This window comes from Aricia agestis, chromosome 9 (genome assembly GCF_905147365.1).
Source record: "Aricia agestis chromosome 9, ilAriAges1.1, whole genome shotgun sequence".
Taxonomy (NCBI): Eukaryota; Metazoa; Arthropoda; class Insecta; order Lepidoptera; family Lycaenidae; genus Aricia; species Aricia agestis.
This window is the reverse complement of record NC_056414.1, coordinates 14,138,138-14,163,216: the sequence shown is the minus strand read 5'-3', so window position 1 is coordinate 14,163,216 and position 25,079 is coordinate 14,138,138. Positions and strand designations below refer to the sequence as shown.

Below are 25,079 nucleotides of genomic sequence, written 5' to 3'. Positions count from 1 at the left end.
AACAAGTTCAAACGTGAGTAATGAACCAACCAAAAACGTAACTATTGTAGTTTAACATTTTTATTTATTCTTACAGATAGATAATAATGATCGGTTGTTGCTGGAGTAAAATGCAGCTGCGTTTATAACCAGAGCGGCAAGTGCAAACATATTGCTGCTTTAATCAGTAACAAAAATACAAGCAATACTTTATACTTGAAAAAAATAAATGTAATGTTTTTAAAAATCTTGTTTTTATTTATTTTTTACAATATTAATACTCAGTAAGAAAATCGGAGTCTATAATTTTACTAAAACACTGATACATTGGCTTTAAATAAAATAGGTTTTCTATGAAACTATCACTGCGAGTTTTGTCGTCGGGTTTTGGAGAACATGGTGGTCCATCATTCATCAACACTAAAACGATAGTTAGGTACTCAATTAATATCTTTATAAAATGCAACTTAAATAAAATTGACTTGACTGATAATGCAATTTTAGGTTATATCGAATCACATACTTTTTCATTTTTACAGCAGCTATCTGATCTAATATCCTAGTGAATTTAGGAAAAACATTAAATTTGTATACTGACTACCTATTTTTGCTGTTATTTTTGCAGTCTACGATACAAAAACCATAAAGACCAATTTCTAAAAATTTCAAAACAAGATTGACAAGTTTGTTTGACTACTAACTGAGCCACTTTGGTTGCATATTTTGGCCACGGCAAGCGCGGCAATCGCTTTCTTTATCCTCTCCACCCACTTCGCACGCCTCACCGCACTACATGAACATATTAATAGTCATAACTCATAAGTCTCTCTTCAAGTCTTCACACTTTAAGACAGTGTTTACAGTAAACTATTAAATTTTAAAGTTAAAACTTCTTTAGGTGCTTTAAACCAGGGGTTCCCAAACTTTTTCAGCCTGCGGCGCAGTTGCACGTTAATATTTTGCCACGGCGCCCTACTCTACCTAGCTATTAGAAAAATAAATAAATAAACCTTTAATAATTACACTTAGGTTACGCAGGTAAATAATAATAAACAAATATTTAATCATCTACCTGCTTCATTTAATTAATATTATAATTTTATTTTTTTGATATTTGTGGTTTCGGATAAGGATGGAGGATCGACTCACGGCGCCCCTTTTGCCTTTCCACGGCGCACCAGGGCTCCGCGGGGCACAGTTTGGGAACCCCTGCTTTAAACACTTTATAACTGTTAGAGCGCTTACAGACGAACGGCACGACTGCCGTCGACGCGTGCCGCCGACAACTGCCATTCGTCTGTAAGAAGATCGGCAGGTCACTCTATGTTTGCCTGTATTCACAATTCTCTGAGTACATCTACACATTGTCCGTTGGCCTTCTCAGAGCTAATCGTTCGTCCACATGGACGGTCACGGACGGCCTTATGAGACGGTTGGCGATGGCGTCCCGTGCTGCAGCCAGCCCGATGGTGGCGAAGTGGAGGACTATCAGCAGGAGACCAGTTATCACCACCACCAGGAAAGCTTTGCCCGCCGATCCCCAGTACAGTACCGGGTACACGTAGCGGTTGCCGGCCCTGAAAAACAAATTATTTGAAATGTAGAGAGCCCATAATAGTTTTGAGTTAACATTGTATGGAGATTCTAAAGAATATTATACTTAATTTTAAGTAACATTTACCAAAAACTCTATAGGTAAGTACATCATTTAATAATATTATTATTAATCATCATAGATCTGCTCATAACATAATTTTAATGTAAGGATGGCACATGAGCGTTATTTTGGGTTGGATAAATTTCAAAACTTAGAAATATCTTCAGATATAATATTATGCATTAGGTACAAGATCTGTAAACACTTTAAAAATGTAGAAAAAAGAAAAACCAATATCGTGGGAAATTTCTAGTCACTTACGTGTCAACGCCTCCAGCGAGATAATATATGAGGCTGAAGGCGACGTATGTGAGCGCGAAGAGCATGGGGTGCAGCACGTGGACCAGCCGCGAGGGGTGGGACGAGCTGGACAGCAGCAGGAACATCACCACGGAGTTGATGCCGTGGATCGACACGTCCAGACCCAGGTTCATCTCCTCCGACACGCCCGCTGGAAATGTTAGTTTATATCCTCAATAATATACTGTCTTTGATTATTATTATAAAGGGTAAATGTTTGATGTGATTTGGTATCCACATAGAGTAGTAGACCACGAAGAAGTGAAAACGTTCATATCGCTTGAAAATGCACGATTACCAGCGTACATTGTTTTTATGCGAAGACACAATGGTTATAAAAAGTAAAATATTATGTACTATCCTAGGAAGTTGATTCCTAGGTAGATGGCGGACCTAAGTAATTTGGTCGCGTAACGTCAAACCTATCCGACCGATGAATGACGTAGGTCCGTCAACTGCCTAGGAATCAAATTCCTCGATGGTACATTCTTAATCCTTTTCAGTAAATACTAATGGATCTAATGCGATGAATATGTAACTATTAACTTAATCCTCAGTATCAATTTTATGCCCGGGCGTTGTGTTTATGACAATATTTCCAGGATTAAAAGCAGGCTCCTCATTTTCCCGATATCCTGGCATAGCAAGAAATATCTGTATTTATTTTCATGTAGCTATAAGTTAATACTAAAACTAGGTGGCCTATGAATGCTTAGGACTTTGAATGCTTTAAAAAAAATTAATAAATCCATTTACCTGATAATTATACTCGTAAGTCGTAGGTTTCAACTTTCAACTCACCCTCATAGAGTATCGTCCAATAGAACAAGGTGATGAGGAAGGCGACCGGCACTGACATGTTGTGCAGAACCCAAAAAGTCTTCACGTACCACGGCAAACTATAATCAACGCCTAAAAAGTGAGATGGTAAATTGTTAGCGCTTTAATGCAAAATAGTTAGCTGGTAAAATGTTAGCGTTGATGTCTTTCAGGCAGGGAAATTATATAGTATTGCCGTTATGTAAGTCGATCTTTTAAAATATTATTATGATTTATTATAGCACTTAATTCTTGATTATCACATTTTCTAACAAGTATTTGCAAACAGCCGGCTTAGCATGGCCTACCAGATTTAGACTGCCAGACTTATGGGACAATATTATTTTCTTTGTAAATCAGTCACTTTATCAATTGTATCGTTAAAAGAAACCCATTCTATGGTGTTCATGCTGAGCGAGAGTTTATTCGACGTTAACACTATCCAAAGCAAAAATTGGCACTCACTCAAAGGTCCAGAGATGTAGGTGCGCAAAGAGACGGCGAAGCCGAATCCCGTCGACAGTATCATCAAGGTCAGGCCCCAGTGGGTGAGGTAGATGAACCAGTAGCCCAAAGACACCGAGCTTATTGCATAAAACGTGACCGAAGTGATCACTATGCCGATCGACGTCAGAAAGAGCAACGCCCGCCAGATCAAAAGCGGCACGGGCGACCGCGTCGCTTGCCAAACGCTGATGTAGAAATCCGACGGCTTGGGATGCTCTAGGGCGAGCATCAGCAGCTTACACTCCTGTTTGAAGTATAATTTTATGGCGTCCATTGCGTGTTCGAGTACACACCTGAGTGGCGTTATCGCACCCGATCGGCGGTCGCTTATCGACTGATTCACCGTTATCACTGCCAAATTCTTATCTTCGTGTAGGGCATGTTTTCTTAGAACTTTTTATTCGTAATATTTCATGAAACTGCTGAATTTCTTAATTTTAATCGACATTTACTAATATAAATGTCGCAGCCGACTGGTTTACTTAACCAGTCGGCTGCGACATATACTTAATTACTTACTATTGTTATTTCTATAAAGTAAAAATGTATAATTTATAAAAAAAAATTATAAAAAAAAAGTAGAAATAAGGTTTTCACGACTACTTATTAAAAAAATATTGTATTACAGAAGATTATTTTCATAAACTTTGATCAATTGTTAGTAAAGGATGGAAATGATACACATTTTATTTTATGAACATAAAATGTATTGTATAAAATATTTACAATAAAAACTGTAAGTACTATACGCTCATCAGACTTATACACTATCATCACACGGAATCACTCTACACTTGTTCCACTTATAGTCAGTCTTTGATGCTATTGGAACTGATAAATTTTCGATTGGATACCGTTTGGTTTAGGAGTGTTTGACGCGGACACAGAGTTTGCCAAACAAAGAAAATTTAATAATAAAATACTTGTGTTTATAGGGTCTGTGTTTAACTTAGTTTGTAATATTTACAAGGACAACTTTAAGAATTATATATTTTGGTTTGGCTCTTATCGTTAGAGGAAAGTAACTTTTGGTGATTGTAGTAAAAAACATCTTATAATTTGTACGGAAAGCATCAGGGTCTGAAAAGTATAGCAGCTTGTATCTGCATACATCATTGTTCGGAGCATCTGGAACAGGCAGAATATTATAGCTTAGGTTTAAATTTCGGCGTCACCTAACAAAAAGCGCAATTATCGTAGGTATAATTTGCGGCGCTAGCTTAGGGAGAAGGTCTGAAGGTCATTTCTGTACAACCTGGAGAGGGCGTTTCGGGCTGCGGCGATGCCGACCACAACCAAATGGACGACCACGATGCCGATGGCCGTGACCACTACCATGATGACCGTGGAACCGGGATTCGCCCAGTCCATCATCGGGTAGATCCAGGGGTTTCCGAGTCTGGAAAACAATCATGTTAAATTTAAAAACAATCACCTATTTAACATTTTTATGAATGTCACGAATCACAATGCAATTTCCAGTACTTCGTTAGTTGATCATGTAAATTGTAAGCTATTGCTAAGAACACGTATTCTAGAGTCTAGATCATGTCAGCTTTTAACAACAAAAACTAGATTAATCAGTCAACCCTGGTCCATCCCAATGGATGCTACATGATGCTACGATGCTACGGCAAGATACACACATAGGTAAACAGATATCTGTTAAAAAAAGACACAAAGATACCCGACAAAAAAGAGGTATTATAAGGTTGGCATATGCCAACCTTATAATACCTCTTTTTTGTCGGGTGTTCAAAAGTTTGTATTGTGGCATCAGCAAAAAATAAGTAAGTGGTCTTTTTTTGCATTGAGTATACGTGGTCTATAGATAGCTAGTCGTGTACAAGACAGTAGAGAAGGAAATTAATTTTAAGCTTGACTCACAAGTCAGTGCCGCCAGCGAAGTGGTATATGACAGTGAACAGCGTGTAGATGAGCCCCAGCACGATGGGCATGTAGAAGTGGAGTATGTTGACCGGCTGCCGTGACGTCACCAGCAGACAGAACATTACCATGCTGTTCACGCCGTGGATGAATAGATCCAGCACTGGATCCACAGCATACTCGCCTTCCGCGTCTGCAATACATTCAATTGAAGATGCTAAATCAAAGAAGTTTTAAAATTAAGGGGAGGACCAAGGAGGTACTTTTACTTTAATGATTTTCATGAACTAAATAGTTCATTAATTAAATTGTGGGAAGGTAACTCTTTAGGATTTTCATGATTTCTCTTGATGGGGTAGGTTTGGTCTTGATTCAGATTATTGATACATATAATATTAGTTACTCGTGTATTATCTTGCAGTCAAAATATGTGATAGACATATTCTGTCTTATCCTGTGCGATAATGTAGGAAACAAAAGCTGGGTAACCAAGCATAATGTAACCTATGATCTCTAATTCAATGTCAAGCTTAAAGTTATGTATAACAATCTTAAATCCTCACCACCACCAGAGAGAAGTGTCCAGTAGAAGACGGTGATGAAGAAGGCGATGGTGATGGTGATCTCGTACAGCACCCAGTACACCTTCACGTACCACGGCAGCCCGAACGTCCCATCTGAAACACAATCCAAGACGTAAGTGGAAGAACACGATAATAATAATTAAGTATTATTAACAGTAAAAAAACAGTTTTTGTGCATAAATTGGGGCTTTTGGACCGAAAAATTATATGAGATAAGAAAACTGTGCATTTTATGTGTAGCCAGATATATTAGCCAGGTGACGAAGCAATAGTTACAAGGTTTGTTCAAATTATAATGAAAAAAATGAGTAAATGTTTGTATGTTACAAAATGTTAGTTATCGTGTTCTTCGACTCACGTCTTCATTATCAAATTATTCCAAATAATAACTCCTACACCAGTTTCGGTGACGGTGGCCGGTAAAAATTGCAATAAATTGCTAAATAACTAAACTTCAGCTTAAAAACAAGATATAACGGTTCAATAAATATCAAATTCCGTTCCAATTAAAATTACAATTTACAATTAATGTCAAAATTAAAACAATAAAAATACGGCACAACGTTCAAATAGGTTACTAGAATTTCTCTTGTTTGCAACACACTATCCTCTTAACAAAAAAAAGGGGAACAAACCTCTTTTTTCCCTCAGGATGACAGGCAGATTCTCACCTGTTATCGATGTGCCCAATTCTTGCTCAATATCATATCTATTGCCAGCAAAAATTGGACACTCGAGTAACAGGTGAGGAACCGTCTCCTCAACTTCTAGCTGACACAGGCACGACGGATCCTCCTTCAACTTGAATCTGTGCAAGTAGAAGGCGAATCCGCCGTGTCCAGTCAGAGCTTGGGAAAAAGAGTTTCGTGACTCCAGCCGTCCCTCCTACTTCGTATCTCCTGCCCCATTCCTCAATCGTATCCTCTCTCAAAATAAGCTTGACGAATGAATCAGCAGGAGTAGTTTTATAGTGCACAAGTGTGTGCGCAGTACACAAGCGTAAATTCTATTCCTTTACTCTCATAAACCAGTGGGAGTACATGGCCATCCGACGCATGGATCATCTTACTTGTCAGACAATCAGGTGATCAGCCTAATATTCTTACATTATTTCAAATATACAGGTTGTAACAAAACTAAGCGATAATACTTTAGGTTGTGTATGGGTCCCCTAAATAGAGTTCGCTGTGAAAGTAGCAGCGCTGAAAGAGTAACTTTTTTCACCTTTGTATGGCAAAAGTAATGACGCGGGAGCGCATACCCATACAAATCTAAAAAAAAACTTTTGCTCTCTCAGCGCTGCTACTTTCACAGTGAACTCTATACAGTGTGTAACAAAACTAAGTGATAATACTTTAGGGTGTGTACGTGTTCCTTGTAGAGAGTTCACTGTGAAAGTCGCAGCGCTGAAAGACGATTTTTTTTCACTTTTGTATGGGCAAGGACCCGAGCGTCACGAGTCTCCCAATGCAAAAGTTAAAAAAAAAATCGTCTTTCAGCGCTGCTACTTTCACAGTGAACTCTCTATAAGAAACACGTACACACCCTAAAATATTATCACTTATAAGGGAGACGGACCTACACATCCTAAGGCCTAAAGTATCATCACTTAGTTTTGTTACACCTTGTATTATTTTTGTAGCTTTTGACTAGAGCGCATAAAACTTATAGGCCCCTTTTTCGGCTTTAAAAGTAGCCTGTGTTAATCTATAGCACCACTTAAGAGAGATTTAGCGATTTTTTAAGTTCTGAAGTAATAAAAAAATATTTTTTTGCACTCTATAGACTATAAAAGCTCTTGAAAGTGCGCAAATTTGGAAAGCATCCTAATTATTCCTATCAGCGATTATCCTACAATGGATGGAATGGAATTGACATAAGCGTTCGTTAATATGACGTTGACGTTCGACTCGTCTTATGTCAATTCCATACATTTTGATCGGCGATTCTATAACGAAGAGAATACGAAAAAGTTTCGGTTAAATGGCCTGATATCGCTGTTCTGGTTTAAATTCTGATAACATAGGTTAGGTTAGATAGTTAGTTTGATTTTTTGTAAGCACTAGGGCAACTTATAATAATTAATTATGACTTACTTAAATTCTATTTAGCTTAAATTAAATGAAAATTTTGACATAAGCCATTATTACATTATCTGTCAAACTCTTCATTAAACTGAAGGATAATCATAATTAAACGTCTCTGAGTGTGGCGTTCATTAAAAGTTTTTCTTTGAAGTTGTAGCCTAGTGTTATATTTATGTTGTCTATTTATTTTATTACTACGTCATTAATCGTTAGCACGATTCAATACCTACTCATTAAATTTTACGAGAGTTAGTGGCACAGTAAGTTAAACATTTTACGATGTCATTAAGAAGCTTAAAAGGATCTAAGAATGGTTATTTCCTTGTACAAAACAAACTCATTTAGTCATTAGAGTTCCTGTACATTAAGGTATGTCCGTCTGTCCGTCCATCTGTTCGTCTGTCTGTCTCCAGGCTGTATCTCAAAAACCGCTATAGCTAGACTTTTCGAAATGTTCATAGTTTGTGTATTTCTGTGGCCACTATAAGAACATACAAAAAAGTGTAAACAAAATAAAATTATTATTTAAGGCTCCAAAAAAAAAACCACAATTTTTGCTCTATAATAATTATACAGCACTTGGCCGTTTTTTTAAAACCTGTCAATTCCTTTTAAGTTTTAAGTAGTGTCTAGTACCTAGGTAATGGTAATGAGTAGGTAGGCCTGTTGAGGCGATTTCAGTTTAGGCTCGGAAACATGTTGTACTGATAATATGAATACGCGGATGACTAATTATTTTATAATCATTAGCCTTTTTTATCAGCAATTTACTTGAATTTTCGACTAGTTTGATAACAATATTACAGACTCTACGTTAAGGAAGAGATAAGTGTAGTGACATAATAAATATTATTAGGTTGATTAGACCTGTAGAGTTTATTTTATAACTTCAACTTTTTAAGAACACATTTAAAATTTGTAAATAGAAATTGCTATATTACTAGAATAGTAAACATACTAACTACTAAGTATATGATATCTGATAATACTGTAGAGGTATTTCTTGTAATCAAGCATGAAATTCTTCTGGATTTGGCTTCACTAAGAACCAAATCAAATTTTTAAGATCCTACGGGAATATACATAGTTAGAATTGTAAAAAATGTTAAGTTTTGCTCCTAAACTGTGAACTGAAAATGTTTGTGAACATCAAATAAAGATAACCAATTATGTATTCTGGCAATATACAGTGAAAGTTGAAACACTTAGGAGAGAAACGTTCTTAATTCTTATCTTCTGCGTAATAGAATAAAAAATATGGATGAGCTGAGTCGTTTTAAAAGAATTTAAATTATCTCAGCTTGTGGTACTTAATTGCGCTTTAATTTAGTACCTAGACTTTAAATATTCATGTGTAATTTCTTATATTATTATATTGATTTGGTATTTACTTAATAGAAGCAACTATAGTCCAATTTATTATACTACGACTAGTTTCGTGGCATTGACCTTCTAAATAAATAAAAATAAATAAATAAAAAATGTTTTATTTCTGAGTAAATTTGAATCAAATTTTTTCAGAATGTCTACCTGATGCCTACCACCGGTTCGGGAACTACCCCGGCGAGAAGAACCGGCGTAAGAAACTCGCACGGGTTCCACTTTTTACCAAAAAAGTGAGAGAAAAATTGTTCTTTTAAAATAAAGTTTACAATTTTGTAACTTAATATTATACAGTCAACAATTCCAAGTTTGACAGGTAGGTACCTATTTTTTACATCTTCAATTCAGTTCTTCGACTTTAATATTATATTTTTAAGCCACAAGCGAGTTACAGCTTGCGGCCTTCGCGGTCGGTCGGTCGGCAAAGGTTGAGCAACTCACCGATGGGGCCTTTGAAGTACGCTCGGCAAGATACCGCGAATGCGAGCGCGCTGGTCGCCGTGATGAGGAGGAGCCCCCAGTGGGTCAGGTAGATGAACCACTTGCCCGCAGGGGCTTCCGCGACCGTCAGGATGAACGACGACACCACGATACCGATGCAACCCAGCAGCAGCAGCCCTCGAACAAGCAGGAGCGGAATCGACGAGCGGTTCCTCATAAAGCTACACAAATAGAAGTCCGACACCGCCTCGTGCTCCAGTTGAAGCATGTCCTTGCGAAACTCTCGCGCGAAGTATTTTTTTACGGCGCCCATTTTGTAACGCGGAAATGAAAGGCTGCTGTCGCGGCGGCCACACGACGTACACTGCTCGCGGGGACATTATCGTGTGATAAGATTCGCAATCGCCCCGTACCTAATCCCATCCGCCATCCGCGGTGGTCATGCGAGCAGTGGCCTTCACTTGGTGTTGAGGAACAGGCTATGTAGAGCCTTTACTTTGACGCAAGTGGGAGTTGCGCAAAAAAGAAGCGATGTTGCTTCTTCTTGCCCCATTACTGAACGGGTCATTTGATGGAAAGCAACTACAGGCGCCCATGGACACTCGCAACATCAGAAGAGTTGCAAGTGTGTTGCCGGCCTTTTCAAAAGGAATACGCTTTCTTGTTGAAGATTTGCAGGTCTTAATGGTCCAGAAATACTGCTGGCGACAGATGATTCTAAATTTAAACAAGCTGTAATTTTTTCCAAATATAAAGTGGTACCATCAAAGGATGCTTTTTCGTAGATGACTTCAACCGATCACACCTTAGTACACATTTCACCGATCTGTGGCCGATCGTCTGTGACCCTGTGACTCATAATATTATGATAATACTATAAATCTGAACCGTTACCTGTGTTATTTGACATACTTTTTGGTAATAATACTCATTGTGTTTTGTATCTGACGATAACACGACAATACGTCATATAATTTGGTTCCCGATAAATATTATCGCAGCTATCTTATAATATAACTAGCTGTCCCGGTAACGTTGTTTTGCCATAATAAAAGTATTTCGCCCATATTATTTTATTGAAGTGACTAAATAATCTATACATCTATACATACTACATACTAAATATTATAATACTACATAAAAATAAAATTGGAGTGTCTGTTTGTAATATTAAAAGAACCGTTTTTTAATAAATGCATATGAATGTATATAGGGTACAGACACCAAAACAATTTTTTTTACAATTTTTGTCTGTATGTCTGTCTGTCTGTCTGTTTGTTCCGGCTAATCTCTGAAATGGCTGGAGCGATTTTAACGAAACTTTTTTAGGCACATAGTTGATGTAGTAAGGAATAACTTAGGCTACTTTTTAACCGACTTCCGAAAAGGAGGAGGATATATTTCACTTTTTTATTATCTTTGTTATCACATTTTGTTGAAGTCGCGGGCAACAGCTAGTCTAATATATCTATACATAGGTAGAAGGACGGTGAAATAGGTAGATCTACCACAAAGTTGGTAGATGTGACAACACTGCACCTAACAATAGATATCAGCCTACCAATCCTACTATAATATTATAAAGGCGAAAGTTTGTTTGGATGTATGGATGTGTGGATGTATGGATGTTTGTTACTCTTTCACACAAAAACTACTGAACGGATTTTAATGAAACTTTACAATAATATAGCTTATACATCAGAATAACACATAGGCTACAATTTTAACCGACTTTCAAAATGGGGGAGGTGTTATGTTCGTTTTCTTATGTTCAACGATTACTCCGCCGTTTGTTAACCGATTTTCAAAATTTTTCTTTTGGTATATAGGGTATCATCTCAATTTAGTATTATATTCACAAAAGTGGTGGTCTGATGAAGGATCCATAAGTAATGAGGGAACTCCTCAATATTTATAGGAAAACATGTGGTGACTTCGGTTTCGTGAGAAGTATTCTAAGCATATGCTACCAACAAGTAAGATTTTGCACCGAGGTATACCTGGTATACCGTGGTTCGGAAGGTGCTGAGAGAACTCCTGATTCTTTATAGATACAAGTTTGGGAGTTTTGGCGTTGTATTAAGAACGGAAAACATATGCTACTTTGCAAATTACATTCATCATCATCACTACCATATTATACTATGGATCGTCCCAATATTATTATAAACCTGAAGAGTATGTTTGCTTGAACGCGCTAATCTCAGGAACTACAGGTCTGATTTAAAAACTTATTTAAGTGTTAGATAGCTCATTTATCGAGTAAGGCTATAGGCTATATCTCTATCTTAGGGTGATAATTCACGCTAAGACTAATTCACCGAAGAAACTCAGGAAAATGTGGGGAAAACGGGGGAAATATTACAAAGGGTTTATCTCACGAACTACTAGTGCAATTTTTATGGCAATATTTGGCACAGATATAGAGTAGACCACGTGAAGGGAGTAGAGGCATACGCTATTTTTTATGGGAAAATGTACGGTTTCCGTAAAATTCCTAATTTACGCGGGCGAAACCGCGCGGGACATCTAGTAATAAAATATAAATACTAAATAGTTTATGGGTAAAGCTAAAATTGTGTTATGCAGCTAAGTTATGTAAAGCTTAGCTTTAGGTATAAAAAAGTTTAATTAAAAAATATATATTATGTGCACACTGCACAGCTGTTTTGGGAATTTTGATTTGAGGGGTACCAGGGTTTAAAAAGCTTTTGACACCAATTTTGTTGACACCGCGCGCTATAAACTGAAGTCCACGCGGACGAAGTCGCGGGCAACAGCTAGTTATCAATATAAAAAGTACATGTTGTTCGACTCTCAACCATAGCCGATATGCTCGCTAAGAGTAACGAAAATCGTTCGATCCGTTTCAGAGGAGTTTAATTACTCACACTGTGACACGAGAATTTTGTATTATATTATTAGGTAAATTAAGAGGATACACCAGGGGCGAGAGAAATTGAAAATAGGTATTTGAAAATGTATTGTTGTCTCACCAATCTCAAGTCTCCCACCGCAAAGCGCGATAAAGACAACACGACAAAAGTTCTAATAAAAGAACAGAAAATCTTCGATTCGTTGTCCACTGATTCCTTCTCCAAAACTTAACCGATTTAAGTACTTTTTTCATTAAGAATTAAAGCAAGGCTTGAGCTGTGTTCCTATGTTTTATTTTTTTTTGTATATTTTAGCCAGTTTTGTTTTCTGGGCGTTTGAACACATAGGAAAATCTGGCCATTTTTTTGGGTTTTTGGACGTCCTTATCTTTTTTATTAATAAAATTATGAAAAAAAAGAAAACATAGGGACATGCTAATAGTGGCCATAGATATTCAGGAAAAAAATCATAACTCTACCGGCATTATCCAGGGAGGAAACAGGGGAGAGCGTTTGTATGGAAAAACGGCGGTGTGGAATCCTCTTAAGGCGCCACCTGGCAATTTAGACTAAGTTGAACCTGTATAAAGTCTGGTAGAACTTAAAGCACGATACTGAAAAAATATATATTGTAGACTAATCCTAAACCTTCTATTGTTCACGAGATTTTTTTTCCAAACTCATTAGGTATCTATTCAGAAAAAAAAAATGTACCGTAGTCATCGATTTTACTGCAAATATTCTATTAACTTCGTAACCTGCTGGCTTAGAGCATTGAAAATGTTATATTTAATACATACCTGACGAGGAATTTTTAATCGAACAGTCAGGTCCATGTGAAAAGTATAATTTTTTCTTATTTCGCCCTATCAAGGACGCGGCGAGCGTCGTAACCGCCCCTGTGCAAGGCGCGCTGATATGTTAATGTATTTTACGTCGATATTCGTACTGACATACATCGACCTGCTAATTTTAGGGAGGGGGCAGCCTTAACACTTGTTGCTCACGCCTCACCTGTTATTACTCACAGTTAAGAAATATGTATTATTTCTTAACTGTTTGCGCCTAAAATGTTTATTCGTGCAGTCTTAATTACGAACTGTGAATATTTTAAACTGACAGGAGTCATTTCTGGATACAATAATTCTTTACAACTGACAGTCGTCTAGGCTACTATCAGTTGTAAATAATTATTCCTAGGACCCAAAAACGGCACCAGGAGACCGAGGAGATTTTTATAATTAAGTGATTAACTGATTGTAGTTTAGAATAATAAAAAACAATACATAACTAATTCTACAAAAAAATCAGGCAATAAAAGAACGTGTGAGATGGTAACTTTTATATAAAAAATCACAGTATTTCAGGGTGATTTCAGGGTACAAGATGTAGGTAATTGGAAGAAGAAATAATTGATATAAAACTTATACTACATGACACAATTCTTTAAGTTAAGTATACTTAATCCTCATTCAATATTTAAATAGGTACCTAGTACAATAATTAGAAGTATTAGTAAACATAGATTGCACGAAATCTCATAAAAAATCTTAATAGTAATTAGGTTAAAGTGATATAAACTTATTTAGGGCCTTTTTCGCGTGCGTTACCCCAGCCAGATGTTGTTGATTTCTTAAACATTTTTCGTACTCCTAATTAAAGCGCAGGCTTCTATAAATGCGGCCTAATTTTTATAATAAGTGGGCTAGTAGTTTTCTTGAAAAACTCGAAAAAACGATTTTTGTAAAAATAAAGATAAAAATAATGCAAATAATTTAAGCTTTGTAGAACGTTAATTAGGGCACAAAATTTTTGTTTGTAGCTTGATCCATTGTGAAGATATTCAAAATCCTGCTGGGGTAACGTTTGGCGATTTTTCAGATCTCGAACACTACTTACTGGATGGAAGTCTATAATTTTCGGCAAACGAATCCTCGCAACTTTACTTAAATTAGCGCTCCAATAAAAAATAAATAATCATGCACCGTTCACAGGTCCTAGCACATTTATTATACCGTCTGAAGACCTAATTTAATTTGCATATTAAAGCCTACATCTGGCTTTAATTAGTGACGTAATTTTCATCAAGATCGAGTCAGTGGTTATGTGACAATGATGAAAACTTATTCAGAAAAGTGCTAACGCTAGCAAGGCCTAAATAAATCGTTATTGTCACGTATACGTGGGAGAGCCATGCTTTGGCACGAATGGGCCGGCTCGACCGGATAAATACCACGTTCTCACAGAAAACCGGCGTGAAACAGCGCAAGCGCTGTTTCACGCGTTTCACGAGTTTCACGAGTGAGTGAGTTTACCGGAGGCCCATTCCCCCTACCCTATTCCCTTTCCTACCCTCCCCTATTCCCTTCCCTTCCCTACCCTCCCCTATTACCCTATTCCCTCTTAAAAGGCCGGCAACGCACATGCAGCTCTTCTGATGCTGCGAGTGTCCATGGGCGACGGAAGTTGCTTTCCATCAGGTGACCCGTTTGCTCGTTTGCCCCCTTATTTCATAAAAAAAAAAATGTTATTCCTGAATAATACCAATAATTAAAGCGGTAGTTTAATTTACAACAGTAAGAAAGAAAAAATAGTTAAGAGCCGATTTGACAAAATTTAAATATTGAGCAACTAGATACCTAGAACAATTCTTTTCCCATGCCTCTATTATGATACATCCTTAGATTTAATATTAGCCATACACCAACTATGCTGCATAGCCCATAAAATTTTTCTTAAAAAATAGGTTACAGAATATTAGTAAAAGTCTTACAGATTATATTATAACGATCGAATTGAAAATTTCCTTTATTATTTTAAAATTTAAATATAACAATTTTTTTTTTAATAATATGTCCACAAACGACGGAGTGATCGTTGGACGTCCAAAAAAATCCAAGCGTAGAACCTCCTATTTTTTTTGGAAGTCCCATGAAACTTGTATAGGCTTTTAATTTTATATCAGGTTGTTCCTAAAGTAAGTTGTAAAGGCACATAACGAGGAGACTTATAATATTACCCATGATCCTAACAAAACAAAAACCTCTTCATTTTTTGGAGGCGCTTAAAAAGGTAAGTTCTATCAGTGAAATTGATAGGCATAGATGGCGGTTTCGTCTCATATGGTCAGTTTTTGTAGACAGATCACCTGAGAACATTGACTTGACCAAATAACATAATATTATAGGACATTCATCAATACTGTATAGCATACTACAAAACCTCCAATCTCTCGTGCTTTTACTTTACATCTTCTGTCCCAGAGCTATTAAATCCTCGGAGTTTCTCCGCTAATAGCTCTTACGTCTTCGTAATTATTTACTAATAATGAAGGTGCTATCAAAGGTAAAGCAATTCCGAACGTATTGAGCGCACAATACACAGTCACATTACTGACATAATTAGCTTAACTATGGCGTGACAAAAGACCATAGTTGAACAGAGCAATCGATTTTTTTATAGTATGGTATTTTAATATTGATAGTACAAGTTGATAATAATTATGCAGTGTGATCATAGCCAGTGGATACTGGATTATAGACGATTGTTTTCATGTTGTCTTAGGGTCAGGTCACAACAATTTTCTGTACTACTTCATAATCAGGCCTTTAAACTTTAGTCAGGATGTCAGACTCTAACTCCAACTAAAGCCCAACACAGCTAGAACACACAAAATATGGCCACACTCAAAGACATTAATTAAGCGATTACATAACTTAATTTTAATGAAAAATTTTAACAGCAATTTGTTAGCAGACTCCATTTTGTTATAAACTCTTCATTAAATTTAAGTTTAAGAAATGTCAAAAGACATCATTAAATTATAGTTAATTGTGAAATGTCTCTGAGTGTGACCAATAGTGTGTATCGAAGATTAATTAGAAAATTTAGTCTTAAAATTGCAATATTTGAAGCACTAAAAAGAATTACAAAACATAATAATTCGAGACCTTCCACATAGTATCTGATGACATCTCGAAGCATTGACATGTCATCTTAATTGTTTATTCTTTTAATTAGAATCGCCTTGTATATTAACGTTGTATATGGGCATTTAAATAACGCACTGTGCACTTCAAGCAATGCCACTGCATGAGTTTACCGCAAGGTTTTTACCAAATTAACTCTTCATTATGGTAACTATTGTTTTGGTTAAGGAAATAAACTTTTATTATTTACAACGTGAACTAAACTACCTTTTGTACTATCAGAGAATCTAATTTATATTCGAAGTAAAGTTACAATATATTATAGTAGGTAAGTATATAAAAAAGGTATGAACTATTAACAAACTGACATTTTGAGATTTTGGCACAGATGATAAAAGCATTTGTCTCCTACCCCACAAATTAGACTCCCGATAGTACGATTAAATTAATTACAACTATTTCACATCACAGTCTATTTTGGTAGGTCAACTTAGTCTACGCGTCGAATCCGTCGTTGTATTTGCCGAGTTTGTCACCGAGGTACTTCTTGAGGAGGTAATCTCTCAGGGCTGCCACCAGCACGGTGAGGATGTGCATCAGACCCAGGAACAGCGCAGTGAGGGTCACCACCACCAACGCGGCCACCGGCTTCGACCAGTCAATGACCGGGTATATGAATTCGTTGCCCCACCTGCAATGACATAACTATACGTAACGCATTTGTATGCACGAGATTCGATCGCCTTGACTGGATGCCTTTTGGATATCAAGGTCCTTGTCTCAAGTCTCGAGTCTCCACACGTGCTAAACGGAATATTTACTGTAACCTTTACGATAATTAACGATAGATAAGAATGCGAGATGATAATAAGCAGATTGCGAAATCTAGCATTCAGGTCAGACTAATCTGTCAATGCTAACACTGGTTCTATGTCTCACAACCCTGAGTTTAGACTGTGTGAGACAACTAAATAATCTTGATGGTATGTTCAGATTAAGCTCTGAAATAACTATGGGTGGGTTGCACCAACTTACTTTAACTATAACTTTAACCATAACAAAATATCAAATGAACTGTCAAATCCCTAGTAAAAATCCATAGACCATAATGGACGCCATATTTGACGATAACCTTAACCTTAACTATAACAACGCCTCTGGTGCAACCCACCCTAAATAGTCATAAGGGTATGTTAATATGACAAGCGTTAAACGATCGTTTTGAATTTTGATAACGCGCTTTTATCGCAAACATTTTATTCGTGAAAGCATGTGTACGGTTTGAATAAAATGTATCATGATTCATGAATCTACACATATTATATCTACATAGTTGTAAACGCGCATAATCAAAACGCGCGTTAAGGGCTTATCAACTGAATATAATATGAATTCGGCGATACCTTTCATTAGAAATATTATGAAAATTTATTCATCGGCCATCATCTTTCTGCTGATAATTCATAATTTTCTCCCTTTCCTTAAGAATATATTGACTTGTTGCTTCGATACTATAGGTCTACTAGAATCTGATGGCAATTTTTGACAACAGATTTTATCCTATTTAATACTTATATTTCGATGAAATAGATTTTTATCGGAGGTGAGTTTGTAAATTAATTACAGCCAAAGTATTAAGTTTTATTAAAATGTTTATGGTTTAAGGTATTTTAAATATTGTGCTTTATACCTCATATTTTTTAAAACTTCGTTATTATATTGCAACTAGGTAAACCGGAAGTCGCGGAATAACAAATTTTACGGAACGGAATAACAGTTTATCCTCGCCTTAACTATGGAAAATAAGAAGCAACAACAAAAAATATGTAAAATCAAGAAAAATCTTTGTCAGTGCTCTATGACCTTTTAAGAATAAGAAAATAAGTTTTTGTATCATTCGAGTTCTCTTGTTGTTTAAAAATAAACCATAACAAGTTTTTTTTTTAATATTAGTAACTCATCGAAAACAATGTAAAAAGAAGACAAATGGTAAAAAGTTTCAGATCTCATAGAAGCCAAGTTTAATATTTTATGGGCATTGTCCAAAAAAAATCACATGTACTTTTATATTTTTTTTCGTTAAAATAGGGTATTTTAAGAATATAAATTAAATAATTTTGAAATTCATTGGCTAGTTTTTTCTCAATAAATTTTTAATGTTTCGCTCTGACGTCATCATCGGCGGCCAATAATTGACCTCTGCAGTATGTTTTTTCAGTTGTTATTTATAATGGCTGGTTCGTCAAATGCAAGTTCTCATTATGTGACAGCTGATACGAGAAGCTTACCAAAAGTTCGAAACGTAATGTTGGTCGAATTTATTGCTAATTTAACGCCATTGAAGGTCAAACAAAAGTTAAACATATTTGTTCAAAAATATAAGTAACTAATGGGTATTTTTTTCGTTTATATACAGAAAAACGATCACTGACCTTATTCCTCGAAATGTTTTTGTAATGAGCAAAATTAAAAAAAAATGGACAATCCCCAATCCGTAAGTTTGAATATTGGAGCAGTTTAGCTATTATGAGTCGTCGCAAACACGGACAAGGTTTGCTATTTACAGCCAAAAGTACATATTGAATGCGCAAACAACGTGTACATTAAATTTAATGGGTCCTAACTCAGGTTCTATTCTACAACTTAGTTTATGGTCACTCAAAGAGTCTGACAGTATATTATATTATGAAGAGACTTCGTATGGAGGATAAAATTTTTTGAGGTTTAAACAAAATCCTACACATCTTTCAATAGTTTTGTGTTTTATACTTGAAACCATGAACTTAAAAAAAAAAACTTGTCAACCACGTAGGAAAGCAACCAAAACGTCGTGTCTTATCCTATATATAAAACTAGATGTCCCGCGCGGCTTCGCCCGCGTAAATTAGGAATTTTACAGAAACCGTACATTTTCCCATAAAAAATAGCTTATGTCCCTACTCCCTTCACTTGGTCTACTCTATATCTGTGCTTAATATTGCCATAAAAATTGCTCCAGTAGTTCGTAATTTCTTATATTTCCCCCGTTTTTCCCACATTTTTCTGCGTTTCTTCGGTCGTATTAGTCTTAGCGTGATAATATATAGCCTATAGTCTTACTCGGTAAATGAGCTATCTAACACTGAAATAAGTTTTTAAATCGGACCTGTAGTTCCTGAGATTAACGCGTTCAAGCAAACATACTCTTCAAGTTTTTAATATTAGGTAGGTATAATTTTTTTTAATTATCGCTTGACAAACTCGAGTCTCGATGTAAAAGACTATGAAAAGTACCAATAACAGGGTCATTATAGGCTCATAAATTATAACCATGGGAGGATGCATGGTATAATAATATGGTAGTGATGATGATGATGATGATGAATGTAATTTGCATAGTAGCATATGCTTACCGTTCTTAAGACAACGCCGAAACTCCCAAACTTGTATCTATAAAGAATGGGGGCCTACTACAACCTCTTAAAGCAGTATTATTTTAATCTTACTTTATGATTTCGTACCATCACCTCTTAAAAGTAAGATTACTTTATGATTGTTCCGTCAAGACGTTTTGTGACGTCATGTCCCGATTCATTCGCTCTCAGCGTACCATGAGCTCCATTTTGACACCGTTTGACAGATGAGCAAGATTACTTTAACGTCAAACTAGCGATCTTAAATCCGCTGTGAAATATCAACTTTTTTAAGATTGTTTTGCATTTTTTACTGTTTTTTAGTAAAATTATATTTGAAAATTGAGTACGGTACGAATTTAAATTACGCATATTATGTATTAACTACAAAATTCTTAACTTTATTTGTATTTAAAGTTAACCATGTACATAAAAAACGGCGTTTGTTTTCAGATAACCAATGTATTAAATATTTACTAAACGTACCTTCTATTTACCTTATAATAGAAAATATCGAAACAGTCTTCAAAGTCGCGCAACTCACACACCACTTAAAACTTTTTTGTTTTAGCGTACCACACCAACACTTCACGTCTTATTTGGGTTTCAGCATTGGTTTTTCAACAATTTCACTATTTGATTTAATTCTTATTGTTAACAATTTAGCGCTGAATCGGTTTAATTAATTGAAATATTTTGGTTTAGTACCATTCAAATTCTCTACAGTCACTAATAAGTTTTTTCTACATATGTTTAGACTAATTAGACACTTCATTTGTTTACACAATCGGTTTACACAATTTTCTCTCAGCACCTTCCGAACCACGGTATACCAGGTATACCTCAGTGCAAAATCTTACTTGTTGGTAGCATATGCTTAGAATACTTCTCACGAAACCGAAGTCACCACATGTTTCCCTATAAATTTTGAGGAGTTCCCTCGATTGCTTATGGATCCTTCATCAGATCACCACTTTTGTGAATATAATACCAAATTCCTATATACCAAAAGAAAAATTTTGAAAATCGATTAACAAACGGCGGAGTAATCGTTGAACATAAGAAAACGAACATAACACCATAACACAAAATGGGGGACATTTTGAAAGTCGGTTAAAATTGTAGCCTATGTGTTATTCTGATGTATAAGCTATATTATTGTAAGGTTTCATTAAAATCCGTTCAGTAGTTTTTGCGTGAAAGAGTAACAAACATCCATACATCCACACATCCATACATCCAAACAAACTTTCGCCTTTATAATATTAGTAGGATTCTCGTGTCACAATGTTAGTTACCGTACTGCTCCGAAACGGCTTTACTGATTTTTACCAAATTTTATATACATATTCAGTAGGTCTGAGAATCGGCTACTGGGTACTTTTTATATTGATAAGTGCATTTGTTGAATAAATAATAGTAAATTATTACAACTCGAGACTGACGGCGACCATTGTTTGTGCGACGGGATAGCGATGGACGTTGCCATGGTGACATACAAATTTAGTCACAGCAATCAAATAATATGGGCGAAATACTTTATATGGCAAAGAAACGTTTGCCGGGACAGCTAGTTGTACGATAAAATAATTAAGTCCGTGGTCGACAATATTATGATTGAGAATGCGATTATATCTGCCAAAATTAGATCAAAACAACTATAGTTAAAGCACAGAATGAATAATTTTTATTATTCATTCTATGCTTTAACTATATAATTATTAAAATAAAAAAACAAAAATAATAAAACTGAACAAACACTAGAAATAAGTGTGTAGACTTGGTGTAGACATCATCTACATCTGTGTTCTATAGAACACAGATGTAGTTCGAAATTTGAATATTTAAGTACTAGTTGATGCCCGCAACTCCGTTGCACCAAAATTAGTTTATCGTGCGGGAATCGTAATTTTTTCCGGGATAAAAAATATCCTATGTCCTTTCCCGGGATTCAAAGTATCTCCATATAGCGAGCAAGATCGGTTTAGCGGTTTGGGCGTGAGCCGTGAAGAGGTAACAGACAGACAGACAGATGGACAGACACACTTTCACATTTACAATATTAGTATGGATGTGTCACAGTAGTTCGATTGAACAGTAGTTCAGGGTAGGTAGGTCGAGTGAGCACTAATTCGACCATCCTTCATCGTTGAGCGCACGATCGGGCTCGGAAATGTTTTCTATATTGCACAAAACGATCATTTCAATAACAATATGTCCGCAGTTGCTGCAGCTAGCTGTTGCGAAAACACGCACTTTACGTGTATGGCTTGTGATTTTGTGAGTACGGACTATAACCTAGACACAGTACCTAAATAGTATGTACTGTTTTAAGGGTGGGTTCAGGATTGCACCAACTTACTTTAACTATAACAAAATGTCAAATGAACTGTCAAATCTCTAGTTGAAGTTAATAATGTACGCCATATTTGACGATAACCTTAACCTTAAGAGGAGTCCACACCGCCCTTTTTTCTATACAAACGTTGTCTTCTGTTTCCTCCCTAGATAATGCTAGTAAAGTTATAATTTTTTTTCCTCAATATCTACGGCCACTAATACAATGTTCCTATGTTTTCTTTTTTTTCATAATTTAATTATTAAATAAGATATGAACGTTCAAAAACCCAAAAAATGGCCAGATTTTCCGCTGTGTTCAAACGTTCAGAAAACCAATTTGGCTAGATTTTACAAAAAAAAAAGCAAAACATAGGAACACAGCTCAAGCCTTTCTTTAATCTTTAGTGAAAAAAGTACTTAAATAGGTTAAGTTTTGGAGAAGGAATCAGGGGACAACGAATCGTTGATTTTCTGGATTTTCTGCAGTTGTCTCTATCGAATTCTGCAGTATAGGTTTAAGGTAAGGGAGACAGCTATAGATATTACACGTACTTTTTATTCATTTCTCTAGCCCCTGGTGTATCCTCTTAACTATAATAACGTCTCTGGTGCAACCCACCCTAAGTATCTACAAAAATTTGTAACTAGTTGATGCCCATTGCGCAAAAAGTCGATTATCCGCACATTTCCGGAATTAAAAGTATTGTCCTTTTCCGGGATGCAAAGTACAACATTTCATTAAAATCGGTTCAGCGAATAATCCAGACAGGTTATAAGTAGTAGTAGTAGTAGTTGAAGTGTTATATAAAATATAATAATTACCTATTTATTGTTTATGATTAAATAAATCATCATAAACAATAAATCACTACATCATTACAATTATATTTGTCACGTAAAGGATACAGTAAAGACGGTTTTGACCGTCACTGACCACTTTATATTTGACCAAAAACAAATATTGACCGCGAAAAACGAACCTATCAAGTAGGTGAGCAAACATCGTACATGTATGTTAAGCTGTGTCGTTAACATACAGAGAACGTTAAGTTATAGAACCTTAAAAAAATAAACTCCAAAATTCTTACCAATTACCAGCTAACGCTGTTTGAATTCTATTTAGAGTTGCTAACTGCTAACTAGAATTATTGTGAGTTTTTATTGACCCAATAGATCGAAAGCAAACAATACTTACACTTACTTACTTACTTACTTACTTACTTGGGTATTCAATTCTGTATGAGGATTTTCAATGGGCCGTGGCATCGAAGATACAAAAAGTTACATACCTTTGTATAATAATAAGTAACTTGATATTGTACTATATCTAAGTCCGTTAGTTATAATGCCAAAATCGTTTAATTACACTCAAAATAAGAAACATTTAATAAATCTAGGCAGGGCTTGAATTAATTTGTCTTTACTACGAGGTAAAATTTATTCATTTAGGTATTAGGAAATAATTGTAATTGGTCTTCAAAAGTGGAAGTCCTTAGTCCCTAAACCTCGTTCCTTGGGCCGTGTGCTAATATTTTAATTGAACGTATTGCCAATAATTATCTTGCGGGTTCTGTTCTCTATGACTTTATTGAGGTTTAAAGTTAATTTTTTTTGCTTAAAGGGGAACCATGATTAGGCGATAGGCAATAGCTTATTGCTTCAGTCAACAAAGCAATGGGCTTACTGGAAAATGTTTGGGACTTGATTCGATACATTTCGTTTTTAATGAGAAGATATTGATATAATTTTGTAAGTAGGTACTCAGACTGTTTACCTCTCCATAACATGCAGTGACTATGGTCTAAAGTCTTAACTAAGAGGCGATTCACAAAACTTCATATTTAGTTGTGTTTGCTTTCTATTCTATGTGTAACTACTAACTAGCCTTAAATAAATGTTAAACATACGACCTTCGCTTATAAAATTAATCCTATCAGCTCGGCATAAAGGAAGTGAACTGGAGCAAAAAAACCTCATCCTCTGCGTCAGCGTGGAAAGGTAGGGGCATGAATGAAACGTGTTAGCCTTGTCACAGAATTGGCACAGACCACTAGCGACTTTTCGACAGGTCGTGAGAGTAAGACCTGAACGGATGTTCGCGTCCCCTCTCACGCCTGGCTAGATAAAACCGCTTCGAACTCAAACTGTTCGGAGTTACTATAGCTCTGACAGGTCCATCTGCATGGGTGCTCATTAATGCACAAAAAAGTTACGAAATCTTCTACTCTAACAAATATGTTCTACTCTAACACTCACTGCAATGATTACACAATAATTATGTTTGATAGAAATATAAAATGAAACGCCTATTCCCAAAAGGCGACTTATCTATTTCTCGATATCAATTTTCAGGGGTACTCGGTACTCACTGTTTATTTTCTCATGAAATTGTGTTTATTTTTCACTTATTATAAGATGGATGAGAGGTCTCCCTACTGTAGACCGACCTACATATACCACACAAGCAACCAGGATTAACATAATTAGTGATTGACAAAGCGGAATCTTTATTCAATTATCGAGCAACTGGTTTATCGAGTAACAATAAATAATTAAAGTGGGCAAAAAATACGTTCGGTCGTAGTTTGTGAAACACCAAACAAGTTGGCAGTTGCATCGGCCGTTCACCGAATACCCGAAATAAAATATACAGCCTAATGGTTAGGCCGGCACAATCAATAAGGCATAGATGGTTTATGAAATGAATGAAGAAAAATGCCGATAATGATTGATTGATAAGTGGATAAGCAAGGGGAACAAAGCAAGGATGTGGCATATGATCATATCTAGCAAAGTTTAATGCTTTATGGGCCGGAACCAGCGTCCTAGGGTTCACGATGTTAATGATTATGAATGAGATGTTTTATTCATCAACTTATCGTCAGAGTATCAGGAATC

At 36.0% G+C, this 25,079-nt stretch overlaps 3 protein-coding genes across 4 annotated transcripts in view; all 3 read right to left on the bottom strand.

Annotated features, from left to right (window-relative positions):
• Nucleotides 1-1,244: 1,244 nt before the first annotated feature.
• Nucleotides 1,245-3,697, bottom strand: LOC121730087 (protein rolling stone-like). Its single transcript, XM_042118931.1, has 4 exons — nucleotides 3,221-3,697; nucleotides 2,738-2,848; nucleotides 1,898-2,087; nucleotides 1,245-1,556 (listed from the first exon to the last, which is right to left on the bottom strand). Exons 1-4 carry the CDS (start codon nucleotides 3,534-3,536, stop codon nucleotides 1,337-1,339), a joined length of 837 nt encoding a protein of 278 aa, XP_041974865.1. The 5' UTR covers nucleotides 3,537-3,697; the 3' UTR covers nucleotides 1,245-1,336.
• A 639-nt stretch (nucleotides 3,698-4,336) lies between these two features.
• LOC121730091 (protein rolling stone-like) lies at nucleotides 4,337-9,979 on the bottom strand. Its single transcript, XM_042118935.1, has 5 exons — nucleotides 9,645-9,979; nucleotides 5,713-5,826; nucleotides 5,150-5,342; nucleotides 4,518-4,661; nucleotides 4,337-4,390 (listed from the first exon to the last, which is right to left on the bottom strand). Exons 1-5 carry the CDS (start codon nucleotides 9,955-9,957, stop codon nucleotides 4,375-4,377), a joined length of 780 nt encoding a protein of 259 aa, XP_041974869.1. The 5' UTR covers nucleotides 9,958-9,979; the 3' UTR covers nucleotides 4,337-4,374.
• A 5,197-nt stretch (nucleotides 9,980-15,176) lies between these two features.
• LOC121730088 (protein rolling stone-like) overlaps nucleotides 15,177-25,079 on the bottom strand; it is a 33,018-nt gene continuing 23,115 nt past the window's right edge. For both annotated transcript variants that reach the window (XM_042118932.1, XM_042118933.1), the window contains exon 5: nucleotides 15,177-17,140. In XM_042118932.1, the coding sequence (XP_041974866.1) occupies nucleotides 16,945-17,140 (196 nt within the window). In that variant the 3' untranslated portion in view covers nucleotides 15,177-16,944. The remainder of the gene's footprint in view (nucleotides 17,141-25,079) is intronic.